This window comes from Chenopodium album, chromosome 13, assembly GCF_948465745.1.
Source record: "Chenopodium album chromosome 13, dcCheAlbu1.1, whole genome shotgun sequence".
NCBI classification, from domain to species: domain Eukaryota; kingdom Viridiplantae; phylum Streptophyta; class Magnoliopsida; order Caryophyllales; family Amaranthaceae; genus Chenopodium; species Chenopodium album.
In genome coordinates this window covers 53,342,395-53,357,690 of record NC_137846.1, presented here as the reverse complement: position 1 = coordinate 53,357,690, position 15,296 = coordinate 53,342,395, and the positions used below count along the sequence as shown (strand labels likewise).

Genomic DNA, 15,296 nt, shown 5'->3' with positions numbered 1-15,296 from the left:
GAATAAAAATTAGTGCGAGACAATTCCATCGATAATTGCTCAACAAACAAACTACAAACCCCATAATATTCTAATATGCACACACATTAGTACCCCATGCGCAACATAAATACCCCAAAAGTAGTAACCCAAATGGCAAGCTTATCTTTATCTTCAATTTTTCTCTCACATGTCAACTTTTTCACTCCTATAAATTGACCCAAACTACAGCACAAGTTTTCATTCGTACCTTCTCTCATTCCCACACTCTTATTTGGTTAGTTATTCATATACACTATTTCTAGCCTTATTCTAACCACACTACACAATTTATAGTTCAGCAAAAAAATAACAATAACAACAATATATTTCACCCTCTTTCATTCATTGATCCTCAGTTGTATAATTTTGAGAAATTTAACATTATATTTGGTTGTAAACTCGATCGATTGGCCATGTCTCATAAAGGAGAGAATGTCATGGTTTCTAATATGAAGCTTGAGAAGATGTTGTGCATGAAAGGTGGCAAGGATCAAACCAGCTATGCCAATAATTCTCAAGCCCAGGTTTTATATCTTTTCATTTTTCATATAATTTATTAAATCACACATATTTAAGTAAGTAAATAACGTTTGTTATTGCTATATCATTAGTAGATCAAGCATGATTATTAGATCATTTAGATATCAATTCATATTTCTAATTATAATGATGCTTATTCTGTTTAATTATCAGTAATTTTTTAGTTATTTGAAAAGATTTAAAAGAAGAAGAATAATTGTAAAGTTATTTTTACGTTGTATTGTTAGATTTTGTTATACCATAACTGATTCATTCATGTTCTCCTAAAATACATCAATAGTAACGAAATTGATATTCTTTTATATATAGTTAGAGAGATTTAAGGAGTATTCCTTTGTCCCTCTTTACCTTTTCAAGTTTTGAACTAACCGTATATTCACGTATCAAATCTTTCTTTTATACATTACATTATATCTGTTGTACTAAAATTTGCACTTCTTTAAATAATTTGCAATAAAAATATCCGTATTACCTTCATTTCTTATCATTTGCAGCAAAAAGATATTATTTGTAAGACATAAAAAAATTTATTTGCTGTAAATAATAAAAAACAGCGGAGATAAAGTTTAATTTTAGTCATTTTGATTCATTAGTCACAAACATTATGCTAACACATGATTTTATTTATTTAGGCACAACATGCAAAATCAATGTTACACCTCCTAAGAGAGGCCCTAGACAGGGTGCAACTAGGACCACCAAGCACGCCCTTTGTGGTGGTTGACCTAGGATGTTCATGTGGTTCCAACACCATCTACATCGTCGATGTGATGGTTAACCACATGGCAAAGCGGTACGAGGCCTCAGGTTACGAGCCACCCGAGTTCTCTGCCTTCTTTTCTGACCTTCCATCCAATGACTTTAACACCCTCTTTCAACTGCTTCCTAACTACTACCCCTATGATGGGGAGGGAGGTGGTAGCATGGAGGAGTGCTTGGCTGCTGATAAGCATCGATCCTACTTCGCTGCCGGGGTTCCCGGTAGCTTCTACCGTCGCCTTTTCCCGGCGAGGTCTATTGATGTTTTTCACTCGGCATTTTCCTTGCACTGGCTATCTCAGGTATTTTAGTAACCCATGCTTCCTAGAGAAAGTTTCATGTATTTTAGATTAAAATCAAGATCTATAAAATTTTCATATTTCAAACGACTATTATATGAAAATTTTAGTGTAAAAATACTTCCACTATTTCCTTAAAATGTCTGTGTTATATTAACGGTGATTGTTTTATAAAAAGGTCAAAATAGAATAACATTTTAGACACATAGAAAGGTTTTAAGTTATAAGTGTGTGAAACGAGATGTATGGATTCAACCAGGAATAATTACTTTATATTAATGTAACTGTAGCTTATACTTTAAGCTAATGTGAGCCATAACTTTGTTATAGGCTAATGACAATCTTTAGATACTGTAATACAGTAATTAGCATGGTTGAAATCAACAGTAATGGAATAAACTAAAAGGGAGACTTCAACAGTTTTTTTTTTTTTTTTTTTTTTTTTTTTTTTTTTTTTTTTTTTTTTAAAGCTATCTTAATTAGGTTAAGAACTAAGAAGGGTAATAATAATAATTTTTTTATAATCCAAACATAATCCAAAATGAAAAATTAGCCATAATTACAAATGCTTTTGATAAAAGAATAATATCATTGTATATAATAAGTACAAGTATGTATTATTATTACTCCTAATAATCATTTTGGAGTTTCAAAATACATTATTTTTGTTCGAATTTAGTTATCATGTTATTAGTGTAATTTTTTAAGATCAGATAGAATTATTAAATAAGTAAACATTAAATATCGCAGATTCCAGAGAGTATATTAGACAAGAGGTCAAAGGGATACAACAAAGGAAGAATATTTATTCATGGATCAAATGAGATAATATCAAATGCTTATAAAAAGCAATTCCAAACAGATTTGGCTGGATTCTTAAGGGCAAGAGCAGTTGAAATGAAGAGAGGTGGGTCCATGTTCCTTGTTTGCTTAGGAAGGACCTCAATGGACCCCACTGACCAAGGTGGGGCTGGCCTTCTCTTTGGGACCCACTTTCAAGATGCATGGAATGAACTTGTCCAAGAGGTAAATTACAAAGTTTTAACTAAACTAGTTACTAGATTTTCATAACCATTATTTGCATGCTATACAAAAATCATGATTATTATATGCATTTATTTTTCCTTATTATTATCAAAGAACCATGCAAATTATCTCTTTTTCTTTGGAATCATGCCTACCCTAACATCCCTTAAAAGCACCATTTGATCAAAATGGCAAATTTCTAGCTTTTGTTTGGGAAATTGAAAGGTTCATTGTATGTTGGATAAGAATGATAACTAAGGTTGTTAGAAGCATCAAGCATTTGACAATCATGAATATGTTCTATTTTAACGCATTGACAGCTATTAAATATTTTCGGAGAACTTTATTGTGCTTTTACCTAATATAAGCTTTAATTCATTCGTTTATCTTTTAATCATATTGTCGAATGATAATTGTTACCCATGATTACATGATGACATTGTTTTGTACAAGCTTTTTTGGCAACTCAATCGAAGATTTGTTACTCAATTTATGTGATAACAATTCAACTAAAAATATGTATAGATTAGATACTTTAAACTTCAAACATACAATCTTGTATTATTGTCATATATACTATGAGGATGCACATACCTTTCAAGTGCACTAAAAAATTTGTTTTATAAATAAGCATAGTGAAATTAGTTAATCTATGTGCAATAGTTCTCAAATATTTTAAGGAAGAGAGAACAATTTACAATCTTCACATATATTATTTGTATTTTAATTCCTTAACACATTTCTTTTAATTTTACAGGGTCTCATAACAAGTGAAAAACGTGACAGCTTCAATATTCCAGTCTATGCACCAAGCTTACAAGACTTCAGGGAAGTAGTAGAAGCCAATGGCTCATTTGCCATAAACAAGCTAGAAGTGTTTAGGGGTGGAAGCCCCTTGGTGGTGAGCCACCCCGATGACCCGACCGAGGTAGGTCAAGCCTTTGCCAACAGCTGCCGGAGTGTTTGTGGGGTCCTTGTCGACGCTCACATAGGCGACAAGCTAGGCGATGAGCTCTTTCTAAGGGTGGAAAACCGAGCTACAAACCATGCAAATGAGCTACTAGAACAACTTCAATTTTTCCACATTGTTGCCTCCCTTTCTTTATGCTCAAACCAAACATCAATGACTACTTTGAAGAATATCTAATTAGCTCAAAGAAGGCAGTAGAAAGTGAGGTTTTAGGTGGGTCTTTGCTGACTGATGATCCAAGTCAAAAACTGTAGGTTTTAGTTGAGTTGATCTAATCTTGTGTATTCTTTGTTTGTTTACTTTTTCATTTCTTTTGCCTTTATTTTTAGCCTTTTCAATCTACGTAGAGTATTTTAAGATTATTAACCAAGTAAGAAAAAAAAAAAAAATTACATATGTTCATGTTAACTTTTTTTTTTTTTTTTTTTTTTTGGAAACCATGTTCATGTTAACTTTACGTGCAATATCTACTTCGTACTATGCATTTCAGTGCACTTACAAGATTGTTATCCTAGTCATTTGGAGCTAATTTAATCTCATATGAGCAGCAAAACTACCTTAAATAGAGATAGCTAAGTGCACTTGGATGTATATATGTTTAACGCCTTAACGGTCTAAACTTTATGGTATGTTTAGTATGAAAAGGATTTTGCTAACGTCACGAAAATTATACTTGAGTAAAGTTGAGGATGCAAATTTTACATTTACTTACGGTTAGATTAATAATAGTGAACGATTTAGATATTACGTAGTACACATAATTTTGGGACTTCAATTTGTTGTGCATATTAACAGCATAAGCATAACATAGCATTATCTCCAAAAATCTTGAAAAGAGAAATAGGATGCAATTGAGTAGTGAGGCTACCATTCAAATAAAATAAAAAAGGTTCTGAGGCTAATGTCCTTTAAACTAGGTTTGATAAATATAAATAAAATTGTGATCTATTTTAGTGGTACGAGTAGTATTGTGACATTCGGCTTAGCCAAGAGTGGTTCGGGTGAACTTTTGGGCTAAGTCAGCAGAATAGCACACAGAATCTACATGATACAAGTCGATTAGTGACCTGACAAGGAAAGTGTGTATTGTTTCAAGCAATCGGGTTTAACATAATCGTGTCGACTGAGCTGAATTTGGCAGGCGGGTTTAACTTCAGTTCGGGCAACGCAACCAATCACCACAACAATTGAGCTGAATTTGCAGAACAATTCCAGCCCGGTTGGCAGGTGGGTCTAAGCGCGGTTGGGTCAATGAAACCAATCACCACAACTGTCTGTGTAGTACCTAGTACCTACTCTCTTCTATACTCATTCAATTGATTAATTTGGCCTTCATCCATAAAAAAAATGACCAAGATGTCCATAATTTCTGGTACTTGCTCAAAGTGAGCTTTTCACACAGCAAGAAACAACTAATTTCCCAAGTATCAGGAATTGAATAGGGTTTCGGGAGAAAAAAAATTCATCATAAGCAATGCATTTTAGCATTAATAATGTTTCTGCATCATATTATAAAATCTCTGAAAATGAGGTTTTCAGCATCATTCAGTTTAGGTAAAGACAATATTGTGCTTCTACACATAGCAATGAATTACTTTATCTGGTGAATGAAACAGAACAAGGTTTCCATTTCTAGGGTGAAATCACTACTATGTATCATGTTTATACAAATTATTTTGAAACACTAAAGGGCACAGCATAAGTGCATGTGTTTGTGGATAAAACTTGGGCTAAAAAATATGGGTTTCCTGAAGCAAAAAGGTTGTGCAAGTGCTGGAAAGTTGTGTCATGCATGAATAAAACAAAATGGTAAATCATTGAAGGAAAAAAAGTGAACAGTATTAGAATTGCATGTAATCATGTAATATTTAAAATTGGACTGTCCCTTCTTATGTACTTTTGGCAAATAATTAGCACACTGTCTGATTCGACATTCAGAAATGGTTTCAAAGGGTAAAGTAGAAGCAGCAAGGACACAATTTGATTATGTGTGTCTCTGTCTTATTAGACAGGAGACAGATCAGAGAATCAAGCAACCCAATAAGTAGGGCATTTTCAGATTTCATTATAGTACCCCTGCAATCTCAACCCAACCATTAAAATTTACGACAAGAGTACACACTTCGAAAGCAAACATGATTTTCATTCACATCATGATCTGGGGTAAAGGCAATTGCTCATTGACATATCCAGTAACATTTACAACTCAATCCATTAGGAAAAAAACAAGGATGCAACAGGAAACATCATCACAGCCAAATCATCTTGGTAGTGTCAAACGGCAAACCTACTGACCTGCAGAAGGATTTGTCAGATACTCGAGTGCTTTTCTGAGATGTTCAACTGCAACAGGCACCTCATCAAATGCCAATGCCCCTACAGCAAATCTTGCTGCCTTATGGGCTTCAGCAATTTTGTCAGCCGAGGGCTGGTAGTTACTATCATATTGGTATGTCTGAGCACTGGTTGGAGTCTGAGCACTGGTTGGGACATCTTGTACAACTCCATTTCTACCACTTGAACTGTACTGAGGAGCTGATGCATAGTTCGTTGCTGATGGGCTAGACTGATGTGAGTATGAAGCATCAGAACCTTGATAAAAAGATGGCTGATGTGATGGGGCAGCTGGGAGACTGCTTTCTGAAAAACTTGGGTATGACTGAAAGTTAGGATAGTTTAAGGGTGCTGGAATGTCCTGAGTATGATAATTTTGCGGAACCTGTGGTAGATGGGGAGGTTCTTGCGGATAAGATTGACTCTGATATGGCTGAGGGTAAGTGGGGTTCTCTGGCCTTCCAAAACCAGGACCAGATTGGTAATCATGAGAAGGATAATCAGCTGTATGGGAAGGATAATCAGCACTGTGGGAAGTAGGATTCTCTGGCCTTCCAAAACCAGGACCAGATTGGAAATCATGAGAAGGATAATCAGCTCTTTGGGAAGGATAATCACCACTCGGAAAAGATGGAGGTGATGGCAAGCCATCAGTGGAAGGCTGCCTCCTCATACCATCTGGAAAATGAGCAGATGGCATTCGGTCCAGTTCTGGACCCGGACTGATATCATGTCCTGTCTGCCTTGAGTCAACATCCTGTGAAAGACAATTACAAGTTTATTCAGAATCTAAGTACATATAATATCAATAGAAATTCATTGTCACTGGATACATAAACTTGATGCCTCTATATATATATCCCTAGTAAATTAAAACAGCAAAAATCATATTAAAAGAATGCCAAACTTTTTATCAAAAAGCTTCAGATATAATATTCTTCCTTGAGCACTGATATGCTCCGTACATTTTAAAGCATATTTCCCACACAAAATGTCCACTTTACAGATTACCGAACTACAATTCAGCTATCAACAAGCAATAATTCCCATCAGAAATTGGTCAAACAAAAGTTGATTGCTATTGGTTTGGGTTAAACCTCCAATAGGGTTTGTAAATCTATGTACATTCCTAGGAAAAGACAAAAACAGCAATACTTTTATCCCAATTCCCAAGACAAGGGAAGCAAAAAAATCCTTCGTTCACCATAATACTTGACTTCTCGCCGTATTAGGGGGCATTCATCTGATTTTCTTCACTTGTCTGAACTTAATTGAACAAATTTAATACTCATTGTAGTTGTAAACTGAACTTGGATAACCCTTATTAACTCTTATATGAGCTTATTTTTCCTATAACTATCTTATTAGAGATTATTAACCTTTAGGGCATTCTTGGCTCGAGAGTAATATATTATTACAGTAATAAAAGTAAAACTAAAGAAAATGAAAGTGAACATTAGTTGTAAGGAAGGATGACCTTCATGACAATAATTGGCTTATCACCATACACTACATCATCAATGACTCATATACTTTAAATCAAACATGTTTTAACAACACAACTCGCTGTCAAGAACCTTAATAAGAATACATTCTAACGAAAAACGTTGGTGCACTGAAATAACAATGTGTGACAAGTTGGGATCTTACAAATTCACCAATTGAAGCACTAGATGGAGCATATAAATCCTGTTCACCACCAGGAGGACCTGGAACAGGCTTTCTTCCTTCTTTCAGAGCCTTCCTTATATCAGCGGCTTTCCACACTGCATACTTCTGCTTTTGCTCAAGCTGTTTAGCATGAAAGGAAATTTAAATTAAATAGTAAAACAAAAGAAAGGATTATTTAAATGAAGGGACAGAATTTAACACAAAGTAGGAAACTTACATCAGGTTGAATTGTGCCAAACTGATTCAAAATCTCAAAGAAGATGCTCGCAGCATAAAAAGTTTTTGCAGTATTTCTGCATCAAATTCAGTATATTAGCATTTGACATACCATCCAACAAGACCTTTGTCAATAATTTGTTAAGATGTATTTTCCACTTCTGATTGAGCAGGAAGAGGGGGAAGTGAAGTAGATAAATCAAGGATAGGGAGGCAACCAATGAAAGAATCATACGGAACATAATAAATGCAAAAAAGGAATTAGCCCACTCTCTTTTGTTGCAGTGGGATCCTGAAGCACAAGGAGATTTAAGTTTATTGTTATTGGATAAATCATACATTTAAACACTGACCACAATCTTGACTACTACAGTTTTACTTAACTTCAATGACTCTATAACTTCCATTGATGTAGTCATTTTACTTTTTTAAACACAGTAATTATTTCAGATCAGTATTTGAAAAATCCCCAACTAAAAGAGGACATTCCAGGGCAAGCTCGAAGAAGTGAACAAGGAATGCATAAATTTAACTAGACTTTTCCACACAGTTTGACTACCCAGTTACTGAAGATTCTATCATTCTTCACCAATCATATATCCACAAGATAGCTCATAGCTAAATAACAGACCATCACAAGATTGTCCACCCTTTGCTGAAACATGCAAGTGCTTTTAGACAACAGCAGGGCGAACCCCCACTTTTTCCAAGTAATTGTAAAGGTCAGCTGCAATAAGAAGATAGCCAGCTTGGAGTGTGAAAACAAACGGCTTAATATCTTATTGCAAGCAAGAGGCATGTTGCATACGTGAAAAAGCACTTATAACTACTATTGACTCTCAGCAGGGAAACAGAGCAAAGAAAAGGTCTCAATCACTTTAGGACCTTAGACAATCAAATGAATTTGACACCACAGACAAGCAAATAGGAGAGGCAAACAATGGCTTTAGTTAATTCTTGTGGAAGAAATAAAGCAGAAAAGGAAACATGGCATCTCTATGAAGATTTATAAGAAGTAAATTCAAGCATAGACTAGAAAGCTCAACCAGTTCTTTATCATAAGTATTTCTCCAGAATGAAAAATCTAAATACAACTTTTCCACTATATATGTAGAGGTAAGTGCATGAAGAAACAAGAAAAATCTAAATAAGAAAAAAGAAAAAATAAAAGCGAAAGACATGTTTACATGTATAAGCCATAAGGAATTGCTACTACCAACACAAGATTATTCCAAAAGGCCAATTTTATCTTCCCTCTTCTTTGGGCCTCATAGGATTTGGAGACAAGGTCCAAGCCCACTAGGTAAGCTCTTTTCTCCTCCTTACATTCCAAACATAATGAAACCTTCACAATTCTTCATACCTCTCAACCACAACCGACAGAAGCTCAAGAATTCAACAGCCCATGAAATGATCTCCCAACAAAAAATGAGGCCCTGTTCTTTAGATTACTTTATTCCCAAAGAAATCCATCCTTAATTTATCTCCCAAAGACATTCATTTAAACCACAGTTAGGTCCCTGCAAGGAATCAATATTAGGGGAAGGGTATGTTAGTCACAGCCTATTAGTAGTAGCTTGGGGAATAAGTTAGAGATTTGTTAAGAGAGATTTTCTATAAATAGACCTCATTAGGAGGAATTAGGACATGTTGAATATTGTTGAGGTTATGTTATTGGGAGAGAGTGAGCCTCTCGAAAGCTCATATTAGGAGAGAATCCACCTCTCGAAAGTGGAATTATCGTTCAATTAGTTGTAATTCCCATCTTAATACTATAACCATCTTCTTCTTCCTTAATTTCTGCCATTACTAGTACTGTAACCAAGCTAATTCCTAGCAGTCCCAAAACAAATCCAAGAAAGTTCAGCGATCTTCAAATTTTCCAAAACATAATTGATATAGAATATTACTATCCATGAAATCAAAGTGCCACATCAATTAATTTTCTACCCAGCCAAAAATCACTAGCAATACCAGAGTCTTTTCTCCCTCTAAAATCATCCAATTCATTTAATCTACAGTTGAATTTGAATTATACTCTCTTGTTCATCACATGGCATCTGCAATTAACATTCCTTTCTATAATAGTGTTTTCTTCCTTGCTTTACAACTTAAAAGGAGTCTTGAACTTATTAATTCATTAAGGGGCTAGTCATTAGTAAAATCAGTCAGTTTGTCACTTCTAAAAACAATCAAAACAAATGCCCTGAGAGATTTCCCGTGCCACAAAATTCTCGCCAAAATACCTAATTGAAATTCTACTCCTCAAATCTCATGCCACCACCAAAGATGGCAGTTTACCAGCACCAAAAGCACTAAGTAGGACGTCAACAAAAATTTACCTCCCCCATTTTCTCTATTAAAACCAAAAACCCTATCCACTTCATGGATTGGGATGATCCTGATGGCCAAGATGGAACACAAGAGACCTTGGGAGTTACTTGAAGCTAGACAAATTCTTTATGATTTCATTTTTAAAGGTTTTTACCAGTTAGGCCTCTGATTTGGGTTGAATGTAAACTACAATTTTGAAAGCCCATCATCAATATTTTACATCACGTCTCAAGAAAGTGTGGCCAGGATGGATTCAAGCCTTCAAAGAGGAGACAGTAAAGGTACAGTTGTAGGGATTAAGTCATACATGCTGAGGATCTGATGCAACTCAAAAGACCAGTAACAAACATCCACAGCACAAAGTCAAAAGACAATCTGAACCTTGTAATGCATTAACCCAAGCAGCCACGGATCTGCTATACATATGTTAGGCATGCAGATAAGGGCAAAAATGAAAAACCACCTTGATGATCTCTGAGTTCTGTTAAGCCTACTAAGGTGTATAACCTGAGTGTAGAATATGCTGAAGACAGTAAAAGGATATTTTAGAGGCAAAGGTTGCAGATCGAGGGGGCATGAATCGACGTACAACAATCAACAAATATGCCTTTGCAAACTAAGAGCCTTGTATGCTAAATACAACACATGATCTTGTATTCTGTAAATGTCTTTCGAGCCAGACACTAACAGCACCATAATTAGTGCTCCAACTCTTTTAAGTCCACAATATCAAATATCCATTCCCTTCCGTACAGTGGGTCTCCTCTAGAATAGCCTCTTGAGCTCCAAACAGTGCACCATACTCGATTTAATTTCTTTAACGAACTCTGAAGGGTCCTCCTTTTCATATTCATACTTGGAGAACTACTATGATTTCTACCCCTATCCCTATCTAGCCCAAATTCATTTCAAAATTCGGCTCTGCTCTTCTTTCCTAAGGATCAATTCCTCCAATTTCACTCTAAACAAGCTGTCCCATGGTACATCTACTTTGTCAATTAGCCATAACATCATGCCTTGTCTTTTCCAAATAGATCACTCTTATTATTCTAACACTGCCTAAATCATCCATGTTCCACACTTCCAACTATTCTATAACAAATTAGTGTCTTTCATTCTTCCAAGCTACTCAAAGTAGATGAAGTCTTCTTCAGTATTGATGTGCTCTCTTCTGCTCTCTTTTCCAAAAGTTTTAAAATGAACAGTCCCAAATATGAAACCTTTAGAAAGCATAAGCAATCATGTATAGCACATGGTTTTGAATCTAAGCTGATATGCAACATCTTGGCAATACAAATCAGCTTACTGAACTAAAATATAGCCCAAGAAACAATATATCAGCAGATGCAGCTTACACAGAACCAATATGGCTGACATACAGGTTGATAAACAAAATAAACAACCAATTAACTAATATGAAAGTTATGCTTTGTCAACCACAAACCCTTTAAATGACACTGCATAGAAGTAAATTTCCATGATCTATGACCATTACTGCAGGATTTAAAACCCTAAATTCACTTGATGCAACATGAGCATCCTTGAGCATATTACAAGGCAGCAACTGGCATCATAAACAGTCTCATACTTCAATAGAATAAATGTTTATAATACACAATAAGCACATATAAATATTTCTCTATTAGCCCAAACTGTAAGCATGCATTATAAATTGATAATACTTGCACTATAATTTAGGTGTGAGTAGCTTAGATTATAGTTTAATTGATTTTAAAGTTGGGATAAGCCTAATATAACACTAAGTTATAGAATAACGAAAATGCACAAGAATACAGAAACCACAACAGCAGACCTAAAGCATGGGAGTAGATTAGACTTTCCACGGTGAAACCTCAAACTTGTGAATATAAATAAATAATTATACAAAAATGAACACAAACTCTTTAAAAGGTTAACAAGAAGACGAGGACCACAAGAAGAAATCAGAAAACCATCAAATTTAAATTAAAATACATATAATCATACATGTCAGCTCGCCCAGCTCTATCTTGCTTGTCAGCCTTCGAGAATACGTTTAGGGCAAAACCTTCTAAGTGCAAGTGGTCATCAGGTGCCAACTTCAACGACTTCTTATCCTGAAAAATATGCATGCATATGAGCACAAGCCAGCACCAAACTGAGTAATGGTAAGATGAGATTCTTGCAAAAAAAAACACAATCAATGACTAAGGTAACATTTTTCTTTCCTTTTCAAACATCTAAGCTATTCTAGATTTGTAATTTCATTTAGTTATATTTAGATAAAAAAAAATCAAAAAAATCAAAAATCAAAAATCAAAATGATTAAAGAACGTATCTAGGCATATTTTGACTTATATTAGAATGAAGTTCTTTGATGCAACTATATTTTGACAGATATTTTGACATATCTAGACATGTTTTAAGAGGTTGTGTGCACACCACTAACATGATGCAACTATAAAGCAGCTAGCACAGCAACTCCCTGGAACATGAGCTTTCTTCACTTCCAAAACACATAATTGTTTCTAAAAGCACACTATACCCATGCTAATGAAGCCAGAAATAGATAAGCCTAAAGATTGCCCGTTGCTGAAACCCAAGCCAGTTCCTTGCTGCATAGCTGAGCGTTATTATTGTAAGGGTCTCGCACTATTGTTTATGATCCAAAATCACAATCTTACAATATAGTGTCAAAACACACTGCTAATTACATGCCTCAATTTAAGCTTTCGCTTTCAGAAAAGCCCCAAAATTTCAAATAAGCCGTGTCATATCTCTCAACTAAACCTTCACTTCAACTTGGAAAAAGGCCAACAATCCAGCCATAACTATCACAAAATAAGTGGAAATCATCTGACACAAATATAACTATCCTCCTAGAATTTTATACATTCATAACCTAGTTCTCATCAATTCCAGCAACATGATCAACCAAAATTACTCAACACTAATTCTCAAAAATCGCAAAATTGATCAAAAAGATGAACAAAAACATCAAGATCGAGAAAATTCGACACCTTTTCAAGCTGTTTCATGAGAGAAACAAGGAGGGAGCTAGTAGTCTTAGTACGCTCGCTTTGAGGAATCTTCAACCCTCGTTCCATCGCATACAATCGACCTATCAATCAAATTCCCCAAAATCAACACCAAAAATCATGAAATTTCATACAATTTTTAGCGAAAAAATTAGGGTTTTCGAGTAACAATGAGATTAATTAAGGTGATTAAGAAGGAAAGAAAAAGGAAATTGAAAATTACAGTAATAAGCGACGAGAGGTTCGTGCTTTTGGAGTTCATCGGCGCGTTGAAGATAGGGTAGTAGCAGCTTCGCGGGTTCATTGTCGCTCGCCATTGCTGAGCTTGATTAGTTTCAGGGAAGAAGACGAAAGGAGAGAATAAATTTGTAAATTTGAAAACGTTGAGCTTTTTTTTTTTTTTCAATAATTCAATATTAGGAAGTTTCCTTAAGGAGGGATTTTGGACTTGTTAGTTTTTTACGATTGTGTGTATTGAAATTAGAAGTGGTCACCGGGGCCGTTATTGGCTGGAATTGGAGAGTATTGGCACCGGATTGGCTCGGGTTAGTTTATGGGTTAGCTTGAAAGGAACTATGGCTTGATCGAGTTGGATTGAGTAGCTAATGAGTTGTAAAACAGGTTTGGATATTGGTTACTTTTTAAAAAAAAAAAAACATACTATCTTTTATTTACGGTTTTTTAATACGAGTACTCCAATAACCACACTCACTTTTTATTTTATTTAAGTTAATTAAATTGCCTAAAACTATATATCTGTCAAAATACGGAAAGAATAAGTAACGGTTAGAGATAGAATATATTTTCACCCAAAAATTCTTAATAGTAGATGACCAAATATACACACATAATTTGTTACTGTACATGCTCAAGGTTTTATATGACAAGATCACCTTTATGCATAAGATGTGATCAGGTTAACCAGCTAACAAAGTACCAAGCAAGACTTTGGGATCAAACCTCACTAGAGTACTTTGGAGTGGGGATTTCCTTACCCTTCCTCCATCTTTCCAAAGGGCTTGACTCGCTAATTCCGGCCGGATGAATTTGTGAGAGGTTCAAGAATAGTAGGGCCCTTCCCAAACCAAAAAATAAATAAAAATTGCCAACAAAACTACTTGTCATAACATCTTCTCATTAAAATATACTATAAACGTAAAACACATGATCTGTGAAAGGTAATTGAGCTCATTGATGAATTGGACCCAAAAAAAATTCGATTTCTGCTCACAATTGTCAGTGTTCCAATTCATGAATCCGAAGTGTTGATAAGTCATGTAGTCGTTATGCATCGTCAAATCTTGATCATGATCCGTCACAAAGCGCTGTGATCACAACACATATTTGCCTTGTAAAGGGCAACTGAGCTCATTGATGATTTAGAGCCATCAGTACGAATTCTGGTCTCAATTGTCAGTGTCCCATTCATAAATTTGAAGTTTAAATAGATTCCATGTACTCATCATGCGGCTTCAATTCTTAAGCTTGGAACCAGAATCAGTTTTTCGGTCTCTCATTTCCTGACCAAAATAAACCATCCAATTAGTCTTGGAAAAAAATTGTTACCAGAAATCTCCTGTACAATTAAAACCCACACACACGCCAGAAATTTTTCTGTACAATTAAATCCCATGCACATGTGCGTGCACACACACAGAGAGATAAGCAATGCCAAGAAAGATTACCAGAATTTTAGCCAAATCATATCAGCAATGCCATCGCCCATCATATAAAAGCAAAAGTATTTGGTTTAATTAAAAAAAAAAAAAAAAAAAAAAAAAAAAAAAAAAAAAAAAAAAAAAAAAAAAACAGAAAGAAAGAAAAAAAGAAAACCACCTTTTACCAGCTTCCCACAGCCAATTGATCCCAAAGAGGCACATAGCATGATATGCAGTTGAAAAGGTGGAACCGCAGAAGCAATGCCACCATATGAAATTACAAGTCCACCACATTAGATTGGGCAAAAAAAACACACCAAATTCTGCAATGCTGCATAATAATAAGTAAACAAAATGTAAGTTCAAGTGCCTCCTCTGAATACAGATAGTAATGGAGACAGCACTAAATGAAGGCTTAACAATTAATTCATAAAATAAAAAACTTGAGAAA

At 34.9% G+C, this 15,296-nt stretch overlaps 2 protein-coding genes across 2 annotated transcripts; one reads left to right on the top strand and one right to left on the bottom strand.

The window, feature by feature from the left end:
- The first annotated feature begins 252 nt into the window (after positions 1–252).
- Positions 253–4,026, top strand: LOC145576940 (indole-3-acetate O-methyltransferase 1-like). Its single transcript, XM_081634639.1, has 4 exons — positions 253–545; positions 1,194–1,622; positions 2,370–2,645; positions 3,403–4,026. Exons 1-4 carry the CDS (start codon positions 435–437, stop codon positions 3,790–3,792), a joined length of 1,206 nt encoding a protein of 401 aa, XP_081490765.1. The 5' UTR covers positions 253–434; the 3' UTR covers positions 3,793–4,026.
- A 1,715-nt stretch (positions 4,027–5,741) lies between these two features.
- On the bottom strand, positions 5,742–13,598 carry LOC145576938 (protein HOMOLOG OF MAMMALIAN LYST-INTERACTING PROTEIN 5-like). Its single transcript, XM_081634638.1, has 6 exons — positions 13,411–13,598; positions 13,170–13,270; positions 12,157–12,266; positions 7,838–7,913; positions 7,600–7,740; positions 5,742–6,706 (listed from the first exon to the last, which is right to left on the bottom strand). Exons 1-6 carry the CDS (start codon positions 13,502–13,504, stop codon positions 5,903–5,905), a joined length of 1,326 nt encoding a protein of 441 aa, XP_081490764.1. The 5' UTR covers positions 13,505–13,598; the 3' UTR covers positions 5,742–5,902.
- Positions 13,599–15,296: the final 1,698 nt, after the last annotated feature.